At 40.2% G+C, this 15,890-nt stretch overlaps 1 protein-coding gene across 1 annotated transcript in view; it reads right to left on the reverse strand.

Moving 5' to 3' along the window:
* LOC103018236 (cytochrome P450 2C42-like) overlaps positions 1 to 15,657 on the reverse strand; it is a 36,189-nt gene extending 20,532 nt beyond the window's left edge. The window contains 7 exon segments of the mRNA XM_057530593.1: positions 5,835 to 6,011; positions 8,510 to 8,530; positions 8,532 to 8,668; positions 13,096 to 13,245; positions 13,418 to 13,580; positions 14,939 to 15,060; positions 15,621 to 15,657. Coding sequence (XP_057386576.1) covers positions 5,835 to 6,011; positions 8,510 to 8,530; positions 8,532 to 8,668; positions 13,096 to 13,245; positions 13,418 to 13,580; positions 14,939 to 15,060; positions 15,621 to 15,657 — 807 coding nt within the window.
* Positions 15,658 to 15,890: the final 233 nt, after the last annotated feature.

Below are 15,890 nucleotides of genomic sequence, written 5' to 3' on the forward strand. Positions count from 1 at the left end.
ATGGATTCACAAAGACAAAATGGGGCTGGCCACTACTGTATTCCAAGATATGAGGCAATAGGCAACTTGGTCTAGGAAACAAGTGCAGATGCTAAGGGTAAGGAAGTGACTGAATAAAGCTCTCACAAGTCAGAAGTTGGGAGAGTAAAAGCCCTTCACAAGGACAACTAAGGTTGGTTTAGATGAGGGACATATGTGATTCAAAATTGAAAATAACAATGGGACAATCTGAAATAATGACTACAGAGGTCATTAACAAACCAAAAAATAATTTCTTCCTATCCAGTCGTCCAGACCAGTACTAATTTAATAAGGTTCTTATAATCCCCAAATGACCTGTGGCATGCCCAATATTATGTAATCCAACACCACTGAGATAGACTTAATCCTATCGACAGTTGTACTTGGTAGATAAAAGTAGTCATCCTCATTGGTAACATCAACTTCGCACAGTTTTCTAACCTTGTCAACTCAAAATTACTCCGAGGCCAAGAAGGAGAACAGAGTTCTTATAAACCATTATTACTATTTCCATCTGTTCAAGTGAATTTGAAGCATCAGTGGTTATGTACACATAGCCTATCAAAAGTAAGTTAGCCTGTATAAAACCTTGCTGAAAGAAATTAAAGAAGAACTAAATACATGGAAATACATCCCATGTTCATCTATTGAAAGACTTAGTATTCTTAAGATGGCATTACTCCCGAACTGACCTACAGATTCAACATGATCCATATCAAAATCACTGTTAGCTTCTTTGCAGAAATTGATGAGATTGTCCTAAAATTCATGTGGAAATTTAAGTGACCAAGAATAGATAGAACAATCTCAGAAAGAAGAACAAAATTGGAAGACTCACACTTCCCATATTAAAAATTACAATAAAGCTATGGTAATCAAGATTGTGTGGTACTGGCAAAGAGCAAGATATATAGACAAGTGGAATAGAATTGAGAGTCCAAAAGTAAACCCTTCACATTTACAACTAATTTTCAACAAAGTTGCCGAGATCATTCTATGTGAAAAGAATAGTCTTTTCAACAAATGGTGCTGGGAAAACTGGACACCCATATGCAAAAAAATGAAGTTGGACCCATATCTCACACTATTATCAAAAATTGATTTAAAATGGATCATAGACCTAAATATAAGAGCTAAAACTATAAAACTATTAGAAGAAAACTTGGAGGGAATCATCGTGACCTTGGATTAGATAATAGTTTCTCAGCTATGACACCAAAAGCACAGGCAGCCAAAGAAGAAGATTAATAAATTGGATTTCATGAAATCAAAAACTTTTGAATTTCAAAACACACTATCAAGAAAGTAAAAGGACAGGGACTCCCTGGTGGTCCAGTGGTTAAGACTCCGCACTTCCAATGCAGGGGGCGTGGGTTCAATCCCTGGTCAAGGAACTAAGATCCTACATGCCTGCATGGCATGGCCAAAAAATACATAAAATAAAATAAAATAATTTAAAAAAGAAAGTAAAAAGACAACCCATAAAATGGGACAAAATGTCTGCAAATCATATATCTGATAAGGCACTTATATCTATAACACTGAAGAACTCTTACATCTCAACAATTTAAAAATAAAAACAAAAATAAACAAATAGGACCTAATTAAACTTAAAAGCTTTTACACAGCAAAGGAAACCATAAACAAGATGAAAGAAAACCCTTAGAATGGGAGAAACTATTTGCAAATGAAGCAACTGACAAAGGATTAATCTCCAAAGCATACAAACAGCTCATGCAGCTCAATATCAAAAAAACAAACAACCCAATCCAAAAATGGGTGGAAGACCTAAATAGACACTTCTCCAAAGAAGACGTACAGATGGCCAACAAACACATGAAATGATGTTCAACATCACTAACTATTAGAGAAATGCAAATCAAAACTACAATGAGGTATCACCACACACCCGTCAGAATGGCCATCATTAAAAAATCTACAAACAATAAATGCTGGAGAGGGTGTGGAGAAAAGGGAACCCTCTTGCACTGTTGGTGGGAATGTAAATGGATACAGCCACTATGGAGAACAGTATGGAGGTTCCTTAAAAAACTAAAAATAGAACTACCATATGACCCAGCAATCCCACCACTGGGCAGATACCCTGAGAAAACCATAATTCAAAAAGACACATGCACCCCAATGTTCATTGCAGCATCGTATGCAGCATCAATACTGCATCGTATATTAACGCATATATATGGAATCTAGAAAATGGTACAGATGACCTTATTTGCATGGCAGAAATAAAGACACAGGTGTAGAGAACAAATGTATAGACACCAAGGGGGGAAAGGGGGGTGGGATGAATGGGGAGATTGGGATTGACATATACACACTATTGATACTCTGTATAAAATAGATAACTAATGAGAACCCACTGTATAGCTCAGGGAACTCTACTCGATACTCCAATAAAAATTAATTTAAAAATTAATTTTTTAAAAAAATAGGGGGCTTCCCTGGTGGTGCAGTGGTTGAGAATCTGCCTGCCAATGCAGGGGACACGGGTTCGAGCCCTGGTGTGGGAGGATCCCACATGCAGCGGAGTAACTAGGCCCGTGAGCCACAACTACTGAGCCTGCGCGTCTGGAGCCTGTGCTCCGCAACAAGAGAGGCCGCGATAGTAAGAGGCCCGCGCACCGCAATGAAGAGTGGCCCCCGCTTGCCGCAACTGGAGAAAGCCCTCGCACAGAAACGAGGACCCAACACAGCCAAAAATAAATAAATAAAAAATAAATTAAAAAAAAAAAAAGCATTGCCTTGCTTTAAAAAAAAAAAAAAAAAGCAATACAGGATGTTCAGAAGTGCCATACTAGAAATTAAAAAAAAAAAAATAGCCAAATTCAAAAATGGGCAAAGGATTGAAATAGACATTTTTCCAAAGAGATATATAAATGGCCAACAAGCACATGAAAGATGCTCAACATCATTAGCCATCAGGGAAATACAAATCAAAACCACAAGGAAAGACCACTTCACACCTACTAGGATGGCTAGAATCAAAAGGACAGATAATTAGAAGTACTGTCAAGGATGTGAATAAATTGTACCCTTCATACACTGCTGATGAGAATATAAAATGGTGCAATTTTATGCATAAGTTTTCTTCTAAGAGTTTTATAGTTTCAGCTCTTACATTAAGTCTTTGATCTGCAACACTTCCTCCAAAGGTTAAATATAAAGTTATCATAGACCCAACAATTCTACCACTAGGTATATACCCAAGAGAAATTAAAACATATGTATACACAAAAACCTGTACACAAATGTCTACAGAAACATTATTCATAATAACCAAAAAACAGACACAACCAAAATGTCCATCAACCAACAAACAGATATATAAAATGTGGTATATCCACACTGAAATATCATCCAACCATTTAAAGGAGTGAAGTACTGATATATGATACATCATCAATGAACCTTGAAAACATTGTTAAGTGAAAGAAGCTAGACACAAAAGATGTTATCATACATATTGTATGAATTATACATATTGTATAATTCCATTAATATGAAATGTCCAGAATAGCAAATCTATAGAGATGGAAAGTAGATTAGTGATGTTTAAAGCTGCGGAGGTTGGGGAGGAATGGGGGTGACTCCTAAAGCATATAGGATTTCTTTTCAAGGTGATAAAAGTGTTCAGAAATTGATTGTGGTGGGAGCTACACAACTCTGTGAAAATGTTGAATTGTACTTAAAATGTGTGAGGGTATGGTATGTAAATTATACTCAAAGATGCTATCAAAAAATAACGTCAGACTCTAAGTACTAGAGTGAAGTCCAGAGAAACAATGTGGGTTTTAAATATAGCACTGAGGAAGCAGCCACTGTTAAATGAAACACCAGACATCTTAGAGCCTCCTTAGCCCAGGATTAGTGGCGTGGCTTCATAGCATTATGGGAATCCCTCAAATTATGTGCAAAATACCAAGAACTCATATAGGTGCATCTTTCTGGGATGGCGTCCATATTTTTAATCAGATTCTCAAATCAACTGGACCCCAGAAAGATAAAAATCATTGCCCTAGCAGCAGAGAAGGCAGAGAACAGAAGTAATTCGCTTCTTCCTTCCTCCGTTTCTTCAAACCACACCATCTGCTTAACTTCACTCTGTTTGGAACACACGATTTGAGCAGTCCAATTCAAATCCAGGGACAATTCTTTGAAAGTCATCTTCATCAGCATCTTTGGCGCCTTGCCATTTTAGCCTACTAACTGATTTCTCATTTCTGCCCAGTGCTACAAAGTGGTTGAATAAAATAATGGTGGCCTCAGGGACTTCCCTGGTGGCCCAGTGGTTAAGAATCCGCCTGCCAAGGCAAGGGGCACGGGTTCGAGCCCTGGTCCGATAAGATCCCACATGCCACGGAGCAACTAAGCCCGTGCGCCAAACTACTGAGCCTGTGCTCTAGAGCCCATGAGCCACAACCACTGAGCCCACGTGCCACAACTACTGAAGCCCGCGCACCTAGAGCCTGTGCTCCGCAACAAGAGAAGCTGCTGCAATAAGAAGCCCTCACACCACAACGAAGAGTAGCCCCTGCTCGCCACAACTAGAGAAAGCCCACATGCAGCAACGAAGACCCATCGCAGCCAAAAATAAATAAATAAAATAAAATAAATTTATAAAAAAAAATAATGGTGGCCTCAAATGAAGAAATTTCCTGCTCTAGATTTAGCTTTTTACAGTGTGTTCTAGATTCTGCCTTTCCCCAGTTCAAGAACTCCGCCCCTACATAAATGTTTTTTTATGGCATCTATATTACTTTTGTCACAGTTTCCAACTTGACCCTACCACTATTCAAATTCACTATTCAGATTTACTATCTGAATTTTTCCCTCCTGGGTTGAACTTCTCAAATAGGGAATTTGGTCTTATTACTGAAATTTCCCATATAGTCCCTACAATTGGACTCTCATTCTCTCCTCTAACTAACACCAATCCTTATAGATCTCTGATACTATGACAAGATGGACAGATTGATTTTATTTCAGAATCTTCTGCATTTCCATGGTCCAGACTTTCATCAAGCCAAAGTCCAAAGAAATTAAAAATCTCACAGCTGGTCCTTGAATTCCATTCTCATCATACAGATCATTCTACAGAACTCCCAGGATAATCTTCCCCAGTAATTATTTGCATTCTACTCTTGTTCTGGCTCATACATCTACCTGATCAAATCACAACTTTTCCTGCCAACATTCACGTTTACAGTTACTTGACAGACAGCAAACTCCCACTCCACATCTGTCCAAATTTATTTTTGGTTACACTCATTTAAGGCTTCTCTCTTCCATCCACCTAGTCTCCTTACCACAACACACCTCTGAACCTCTCATGACACCATTCTACCAATCTGAAATTCCCTCCCCTATGACTTATTGCAAATATGTGAAGATCTACATCAAACCTCAGGATATTCAGGAAGCCCACCCAGGCTAAGCCCTTCCTTCTCACTCTCCCACATGCTGTGTGAAATGATCACATCCACCTTCCTTTTACGGCTCAGTATTATGTATTTCTCATTTGTTTGTATTTCCATTTCACCCGAGACGTATGTTCTCTTTCTCCTCAGGTAGCCTATTAGTACCTAACGAACAGGGTCCATGTATTGTCATTTAACAATTCAATTTTAAATCTCCTTTGATGCTCAATCCAGATCCACGCACACGTTAAGTACCCAAAGTGCTGATCAAGCATTTCGTCCGCAACCATTTAAATATCCCTAATAAGTACAGAACTAGTCAATGAACAAAAAAATTCAAGCAAACAGATAACCAATCTGTCATTAATATTTTACCTGTTCCATTTTGATCGGGAAACAATCAATGAAGTCCCGAGGATTGTTAATGCCCAGAAAAGCTTGGTGTTCTTTTATTTTCTCCAAAACATAGCTTTTTACATAAGCAAAAATTTTAAGTACTTTGTTATGACTCCCTGGGAGATAGTCCATGAGAGCAGGGAAATTATTGCAGACCTTAAAGATTTTAAAAATATATTTATTAAACTAAAAACATATATTGAAGACATATCTACCATATGCCAAGCCTTGGTTAAAAACTGAAGTGAATAAAAAATGGTCTCTTCCTTCAGGGGGAGCATTTTATAGTGTACATGTAAAATAATTCTTCATGTTGCTAGAGATATTTAAGGGAGAAAACTCTGACCAGATGATGAAAGTTTATAGCAATTTCCTATACTCATACATCAACCTTATGGTATTAAAGCATATTTATGTCAATTCTCTCATTTTTTAAATTAATTCTTCCTTACAACCTTGAAACACAGAATAAGATGAATTACTATGATTCACATTTTGCAGATGAGGGCAGAGGTTAAGGAATTTTGAGTAACCTGATATTGATCACAAAGCCATTCCCTGCTATTTCTACTACTATCAAGCAGCCTCAGAAATAGAATCACTATATTATAACTCAGAGGGGTGCAAAAACGGCATGAAACCCACCTCAGCATTTTAGGGATAAAGTAGCTGTGCACCAGAGCAGGTAAGTGACTTTTCTAAGATCATGTGATTTTATTTAGGCAGGGTACAGGACATATCAGCTCAGCACAGGGCAAAACTGTGGTGTTTGTTTATGATTCATACACCATAGAACCAATCATTTTGTCATCCCAAGCCCAATTACGCTGTCAGCTAGGATCCCAACTGAAGCATCAAACACCCCTGCCCTAGTCGGTGTTCCCCGGAAGCACCTCCGTTCATAAACATTGTCCCTCCTTGAAAGAGATATTCTCTTCCTTCCTAAATTAGGATATTTCCACTAAGTAACGTGATGAAGAAATCACTACATATTTGAGGATAAGCCTTGTGGGTAATGGAAATCTTTCAGCAAGGACCTGGATGTCCATTGAGTTCTATGGCCATCCTTTTGGGCAGTCACCAAAGTAGTTTATGGAAACTGGGCTTTGGCGGGTAGTGGAAAAACCACTGGCGAGGAAGCCAACGAGGCTTGAATTCCAGCTTTATACCCAGGCATTTCTTTTCTTCGTAAAATAAAGGCTCAGCCACCTTTCCCAGATGTTCACTCTATGACAATAAGGCAGGACTGCTGTGTTCAAACATTCACTTACAGAATAACATCAGCAAAAATGATGCAGTAGACAGTTCTAAAGGCCTATCCCTCTACAAAAATGTCAGAAAATCAAGCAGAAACTGTCAGAATCAACTTAAAAAATGGCAGGAAAGATCTGTGGCTTGTTTTTTCTTTTTCCTTCTTTTTTTGCCCTTGTCCCACTTCCATCCTCGGCTTGGCAGTGGTCTTAACAAGGGCAGCTTGTGGTGTGGGAGCCTGGTTCCTGGTTCCAGAGGGACCAGAGCAGACCTCACTCATGAAAACCGTGTTTCTGTGTTCTAACCTGTCTGGGGCCACCTGACAGACTGACACAGGCACTTGTTTTTGTTTCATCTAACCTAGAGTGGAAACGCAACAGGGATGTCTCAAAAACCTTGCAAGATTAATGAACAGCCCACAGCCACTTGGGGCAAAAGATTACAGTTAAGGCATACAACAGAGCACCAAACTCCAGGAAGAAAAGCTGGGGAGGGAGTGCCTTTGGGAAATTAGGACATTCAAAAGCACCGCTATATACTGAGAAATTTAGAAAGCTACACACATGCACAGAGCCAATCTGGAAGAGTTATTTCCTTCCTCCCTCCCTCCCTCCCCCCTTCCTCTCTTCCTTTTTCTCTCTCTCTCTCTCTCCATCTCTTTACCTTTTTTTTTTTTTTTTTTGGCTCCTCACATTCACAGATATCGATATCCATAGACTCCAGATAGAGAACAAACTAGTGGTTATGAGAAGGGAGAGGGAAGGATGGAGGGGCAGTATAGGGGTAGTGAGTGAAAAAAGGTTATTACGGGATTATATGAAATCATGTGTGTGAAACTTTTGAAAATTGTAAAGCAATACAGAATTTAAAGACTGTTTCATTCAATTTAAAAGAATGAAAAAAAAGAAAAGCAAAAGAAAGATCTATCACTCCTAAAAAAAAGGACATCTCTCTCCAAACACTAGCTGAACGTAAGCTAAAGGAACAGAGATTCCAGTGACCACACAAGGCCAAAAAAAAAAAAAAAGAGACTTTGCGAAAATAGTTTAGAAAAGTCACTAAATAAACAAATAGCTACAGCTTGTAGAAGGCAAAAAAAAAGAAACAAACAAAAAACTACAGGGACTTCCCTGGCGGTTCAGTGGTTAAGACTCCACGCTTCCACTGCAGGGGGCAGGGGTTTGATCCCTGGTCAGGGAATTAAGAAAAAAAAAAAGTGGAGCAAGCAAAAACAAAACAAAACAAAGACAGGGGAGAATCTGATTCCCAGAGTTACCACATTGTAATATCCAAAACGTCCAGTTTTCAAACATTCACTTCACGGCTTGGTCCATATAGAATTTTGGACTTGTCATAGAAAAGAGCATAAACAATTTCTCAGGAAGAGAGGATCCTGACCTCACCTGGATCCATGGGGAGCTCATAAATCCTGAGGTTTTCATTAAAGTTTTCCAGCAAGTTAACAAAATTCTGATCTGTAAAATCAAAACGATTCTGGAAAATGGAGCAGATCACATTGCAGGGAACACAGCCCAGGATGAAAGTGGGATCACAGGGTGACCCTAAAGAATTGAAAAGATTTATAAAACACTATTAAAATATAAATATAAAACTTTGTTGTGGATAACAGATAATTTTAGAATCTTGGAAGCAATATCTACCCAGAAATTCCTTTATCAGCAAAAATTTAAGCATACTTAAAATCAACACATCACTGTTCCCTTAAACATGAATTGACAAAATGGATTAAAGACCTAAATGTAAGGCCAGACACCATCAAACTCTTAGAGGAAAACACAGGACGAACACCCTATGATATAAATCACAGCAAGATCCTTTTTGACCCACCTCCTAGAGAAATGGAAATAAAAACAAAAATAAACAAATGGGACCTAATGAAACTTAAAAGCTTTTGCACAGCAAAGGTTGTAAATGAAGCAACTGACAAAGGATTAATCTCCAAAACATACAAGCAACTCATGCAGCTCAATATCAAAAAAACAAACAACCCAATCCAAAAATGGGCAGAAGACCTAAATAGATATTTCTCCAAAGAAGATATACAGATTGCCAAAAAACACATGAAAGAATGCTCAACATCATTAATCATTAGAGAAATGCAAATCAAAACTACAATGAGATATCATCTCACACTGGTCAGAATGGCCATCATCAAAAAATCTACAAACAATAAATGCTGGAGAGGGTGTGGAGAAAAGGGAACACTCCTGCACTGTTGGTGGGAATGTAAATGGATACAGCCACTATGGAGAACAGTATGGAGGTTCCTTAAAAAACTAAAAATAGAACTACCATATGACCCAGCAATCCCACTACTGGGCATATACCCAGAGAAAACCATAATTCAAAAAGAGTCATGTACCACAATGTTCATTGCAGCTCTACTTACAATAGCCAGGACATGGAAGCAACCTAAGTGTCCATCAACAGATGAATGGGTAAAGAAGATGTGTCACATATATACAATGGAATATTACCCAGCCATAAAAAGAAACGAAATTGAGTTATTTGTAATGAGGTGGATGGACCTAGAGAGTGTCATACAGAGTGAAGTAAGTCAGAAAGAGAAAAACAAATACCGTATGCTAACACATATATACGGAATCTAAAAAAAAAAAAAGAAAAAACAAAATGGTCAGAAGAACCTAGGGGCAAGACGGGAATAAAGATGCAGACCTACTAGAGAATGGACTTGAGGATATGGGGAGGGGGAAAGGTAAGCTGGGACAAAGTGAGAGAGTGGCATGGACATATATACACTACCAAACATAAAATAGATAGCTAGTGGGAAGCAGCCGCATAGCACAGGGAGATCAGCTTGGTGCTTTGTGACCACCTACAGGGGTGGGATAGGGAGGGTAGAGGCAAGACGGAAGAGATATGGGGACATATGTGTACGTATAACTGATACACTTTGTTATAAAGCAGAAACTAACACACCATTGTAAAGCAATTATACTCCAATAAAGATGTTAAAAAAAAAAACAAACATGAATTGACCATTCCATCCTAGTTTGTTTAATAATCGTTCTCCAAATACTCCATTTACATCACTGCCTTGAATCAAGGTGCTGGTTATTTTGAAGAGCGAAAGAACAAAAAAAAATTTAAGGGTCAGTTTTTTAAGACAATAATTCAGGTTATCTATCAGTGCAAAATCACATCTGTCTGGTAAACTTGTAGACAATTAAGCACTGACGTAGGAAGGAAGCAATAGTTAGGAACCTGGAAACGTTTTATATATAGTGAATAGCTGAAGGAACAACTTGTAGAATTAGGAAAGGAAAAGACTAAAGAGAGAAAGATTATGGAAAAATTCAGGTGTTTGATGGAACAAAGAAAAAAAAAGCAAAAGCTGTCCATGTTGTACAAGAAGAAAACTAATACAAATGGACATGAATTGTAAGATAGATTTGTTTGCCTAAAATAAAAATAGGTAAGAATTCTTCATTTCAAACAAATCACAGGGCAAACAAGAAAGATTAAATTGATAAATGGAGTCCTTTTGTTTCTTTATTGCAGTATGGAGAGGAGGTGAGGAGGTGTGGGGAGGAACATCCTGCTCTAAGAAATAGTGTCCCTCATCACCAGTCAGGCCTCACATTTAATTTATTTGGACAGAACATGCCCTCTTGTGGAATTCTGGGATATTGCTACATATAGCCATCAACGGAATACCATATGCTGTTACAAATTTTTTAATTTGAATTTAGATGAAGTCCATCATTTTACAGACAAATAAATTAAAGCAGAGGAAAAGTAGTTTTCTTTTTTAGTGGTCAATATTTACATGAAATTGCTATAATCAGATGATCGATAAACTTTATATGCAAAAAACCCAAATCATATCATACATGTAATTAAGGGTGACTTGAATCAAAGTGTTGTGATGAAACGATAGGGAATTAAGTAATAGGAACCTATTTAGTTAAGTGCTCCTATGCCAGGCTCCTTTTCAGCTGAACCATGCCAAGACACTAAGCTTGCAGAAAAACTTTTACTTTAGAAGGTAGGGGATAATTTGAGAAGGCCTTAAGATTTCTGTGTGTGTGACAGCTAAAATCTGATTTTTAATCTTTCCTTTCACTTGAGAGAGAGACTTACAAAGCAGGGTAATTTGGAATTCAGACTGAAAATAAGATCCATCCTAACAAGCACTTCATAGGTCAGTACAGCTGACAGTAAGGGGTAAAATATTACCAAAGTACCAAAATTGGTAAAAAATTACCAATTACCATCCAATTGTTTTAAAATGTACTTGGGTTTTATTTTTATTCAGATGGTAAGGCCAACAACAGATCAGGAGATGATAAGATAGTTTATTACTCATACTTCCCAAGAGGAGGGGGCACACTACACAAGGCCACATGGGGAAGCACCAAGGTCAGTCAGGAGGCAGAAGGAACAAGGAGAGAGCATGGGCCAAAGCCTTTACTGGGGTTTTCATGGAAGAAACGAGCAAGGCTGGGTAGGTATGCTGACTAAGTTTAAGACTGGATAGTTTGGGTAATTTCAGAGGGCTCTAGGCCCTAGGGGTGGTCCCTAGTTGTCCTGTAACTGGCCCTGGGTTGATTTAGGGCAGGAAGAATATTGGCTTGGTGTGTGAGGGTTTCATAAAGGAGGTTTCCTGGGGGTATCGACTTTGGATAGGCTGGTTTGAAAATCAAAGGAGTGCTCACACACAAGATGTGATGCTCTATCTCAGAATTAGCTAACCCTGGGAGAGGCAGTTGCTCCCTGGGTCTGCAAGGCCCCCAAAATGTCAAAGCATCATAAAGTAGAGAAAACAGAAAACATGATTATTATATCAATAATGGGGGAGGGAAATATAAAGAAAGCTGAAAACAGAAGAAACTAACAGGGAAGGCAGGGTAATGAGTTATTAATAATAGTTGAAATCTGTTTAAATAAATCATTTTATAACCTGGTATTTGTGTAATGTTCAGGATTAAGCCACAGCATCTATTTCTTAAAATATATAAAACAATACTGTAAGTAGGGAGCAACATTAAATAACTGAAGCTGATCATTTTAAAACAGTTATTTACGGGCTTCCCTGGTGGCGCAGTGGTTGGGAATCTGCCTGCTAATGCAGGGGACACGGGTTCAAGCCCTGGTCTGGGAAGATCCCACATGCCGTGGAGCAACTAGGCCCGTGAGCCACAACTACTGAGCCTGCGCGTCTGGAGCCTGTGCTACGCAACAAGAGAGGCCACGACAGTGAGAGGCCTGCGCACCGTGATGAAGAGTGGCCCCCACTTGCCACAACTAGAGAAAGCCCTCGCACAGAAACGAAGACCCAACACAGCCATAAATAAATAAATAAATAAATAAATAAGACTTTCTATAAAAAAAAAAAACAGTTATTTACAAGGAAATCACAATTGATGAGGTCTGCACTAAGGGATGCCTAAGCAACTAAAATCATAGACAATTATCATTACTGGCCAGAACAGTAGGCAATGGGTCTCAGAAGAAACCCTAAGACACGTGAGTGAGGCGACCATACAAATATAGGCCAATTAAGTGAAAACACATGTCATTTGTTTCACGCTCCATAAGGGTGTGACGAGGTCATTCCCACCATGTCCACTTGATGAAATGTTCTGGAATACATAACCCACATTTACACTATGGGAAAAAACACTGTTCTCTAATGCTAGAAAAAAACGAGACTCAAAACCTTCTACCTTCATGACCTAATGATTTGAAAACAAAAAGTTCAGGACAGGATAGGATTAAATGACCTTTAATCCACACTATATGCACCATCATGGGCGTACACACACAACAAGAATAGATACTCAAAAGCCCTCTTGGCTCTCTCCTCTCTCTCCCCGCTCCACAGGAGGGCTCACAACCATGACCCATACGAAAGATGTGGCTGTCCCTGAAATGCTTCCTAGGATGTCACTGGAGAAGAGAGCAGTCTGTTAAGGTGAGAGTTACAGAGCATAGGATCACCCACCACTGGTTTTTCTCAACTCCTCCACAAGGCAGTGGGCTTCCTCTTTAACTCGGTCCTCAATGCTCCTCTTCCCCACCCCGAAATTCCACAGTGTCATGAGGGAGATGCACCAGATCTCCTTCCATCTCTTTCCATTGCTAAAGAGGATTCCTACCAGGAGGAGAAACAGAAACTAGGAGGGAGGCCCTAGGGAAGGAGGAGTGAGCTGACACTTGGCAGCCTGGCAGATGGACCCAGCTCTGCTGGGGGGCTCTTCAAATTCCTCTTTTCCATCCTCCCCACCGTCACTACCAATGCTGAACATGCGCACATGCACACCTACCATGTCCTTTATTAACTCTTTGAGACACAGGGAGACTGCCTCTTCCAGAAAACTCTTCTCACAGATCAATCAGGGCTTCTTTCACTGTTTCATAACCATGCAACACAATGGTGGGCTTCAAGCCAAAATAACCAGTGAACACAGGGCCATACACTTTTGAGAGCTGGGAAATGTAAAGAAAATGCAAATATTAGCAAAAGAAGTCACAATTTGGTCTATTTTACTCATGATTAAGATTGTTATCAACATCATGTTGTTGATGTTTTTATTCTGCCACACATAACCTCAAACATTTCTGGATCTTATATATGTATGATGATAATTCAACATCCATTCATGATTAAAAAAAAAACTCTCACCAAAGTGGTTGTAGAGGGAACATATCTCAACACAATAAAGCAGAAGACCTAAATAGACATTTCTCCAAAGACAACATACAGATGGCCAACAGGCATATAAAAAAATGCTCAACATCACTACCTATTAGAGAAATGCAAATCAAAACCACGATGAGGTACCACCTCACACCAGTCAAAATGGTTATCATCAAAAAGTCTACAAATAATAAATGCTGAAGAGGGTGTGCAGAAAAGGGAACCCTCCTACACTGGTTGCGGGAATGTAAATTGGTGCAGCCACTATGGAGAACAGTAGGGCGACTCCTTTAAAAACTAAAAATAGGGGCTTCCCTGGTGGCGCAGTGGTTGAGAATCTGCCTGCCAATGCAGGGGACACGGGTTCAAGCCCTGGTCTGGGAAGATCCCACATGCCGTGGAGCAACTAGGCCCGTGAGCCACAACTACTGAGCCTGTGCGTCTGGAGCCTGTGCTCCGCAACAAGAGAGGCCGCGACAGTGAGAGGCCCGCGCACCACGATGAAGAGTGGCCCCCACTCGCCGCAACTAGAGAAAGCCCTCGCACCGAAACGAAGACCCAACACACCCAAAAATAAATAAATAAATTTATTTGAAAAAAAAAAAAAAACAACCTAAAAATAGAGTTATTATATGATCCAGCAATTCCATTCTTGGGTATTTACCCAGAAAAAAACAAAAACTCTAATTCGAAAAGATAATGCACCCCAATGTTCACAGCAGCACTATTTACAATAGCCAAGTCATGGAAGCAACCCAACTGGCTTAAAAAGATTTGGTGTATTTATACAATGGAATATTACTCAGCCATTAAAAAAAAAAGACCAATAAAAAAATAAATTTTTTTTTGAAAAAGAATGAAATGTTGCCATTTGTAGCAACCTGGGTGGGCCTAGAGGATAATATGCTTAGTGAAATAAGTCAGAGAAAGAAAAATACTACATCATATCACTTATATGTCAACTCTAAAAAATAATACAAATGAATTTACATACAAAAGAGAAAAAGACTAACAGACATAGAAAACAAATGTATGGTTACTAAGGTGGGGGACAAATTAGGGGTATGGGATTAACAGATACAAACGAATATACATAAACTAGATAAGCAACAAGGATTTACTGTATAGCACGGGGAATTATACTCACTTTCTTGTAATAGGTCACCAGGAAGGAAGATGGCGGCGCCCAAATCGCGGTGCACTTCCCGAGGCGGTGGTTTGGTACCACGGGCGGGTCAAGAGTCTTCCCCTGGTACTGCGTGAGGCCAACTCAGGCGCTCGGGGGTTGCTGGAGGTGCCGAAGGCTCCGGGTCTGTTCAAGGAGTTCTTCCCCGAGAGGGGTACGGAGACAGGGCTCCCAGAGCTCTTGGACGGTGGTATGGCGGGCAGCTTTCCCCAGACCACCTACTGCATCTTCGACCCCATGACTCGCTTCCTGTGGGGCATCTGCTGGCACTGTTGGGCCTGTTTCACTTCCACCGATGGGGCCACAAAGCGAGCGCGTCGGAGTGAGGTGCCACCGCGCGCCTGGGAGACCGGAGCGGCGGTACCTGGGCGCACAAGGCCCTGCACGCAAAGCCCGTGCAAAGCAACGTGCGCGCCGTGCGCCGGGGGCTCTAGGCTGCTGATCACCAGCAGCTGCTCAGTAACGGGCGGACGCGGGGCAGCTGCGCGGTGCTGGGCAGCTCGGCGTGGTATCAGAAGCAGCACCTGGGGGACTTCCTAGCGGCAGCGAGCGGCCACTTCCGCGCGGGCACGCTGCTGAACCGGCCCAGCGTGCAGACTCGGCTGAAGACCCCGGTGGCGTGAGTTTGGCCGAGCTTTTATACCAGGTGAACCCTGGAACAAGCGTCCTGGATAATACATGCTGCAAAGCAAACGCCGTTTCAGACCGTCCTCGAGGGTATCGGATGATAACGAAAGGCGGAGTCAGTACAAATCACAGGCAAGTAACGGATCCTGAGAGTATTTTAGTTGTTGGACAACATATTCTTAAGAATGGACTTTCGTTACTTAAAATAGGAAAAAGGAATTTCTACATTATAAAATGGCTTCAGCTATGATGAAAAATCCTTCTGGTGGTTCAAATTTATCCATCA

Source organism: Balaenoptera acutorostrata, chromosome 16, assembly GCF_949987535.1.
Source record: "Balaenoptera acutorostrata chromosome 16, mBalAcu1.1, whole genome shotgun sequence".
NCBI classification, from domain to species: Eukaryota; Metazoa; Chordata; class Mammalia; order Artiodactyla; family Balaenopteridae; genus Balaenoptera; species Balaenoptera acutorostrata.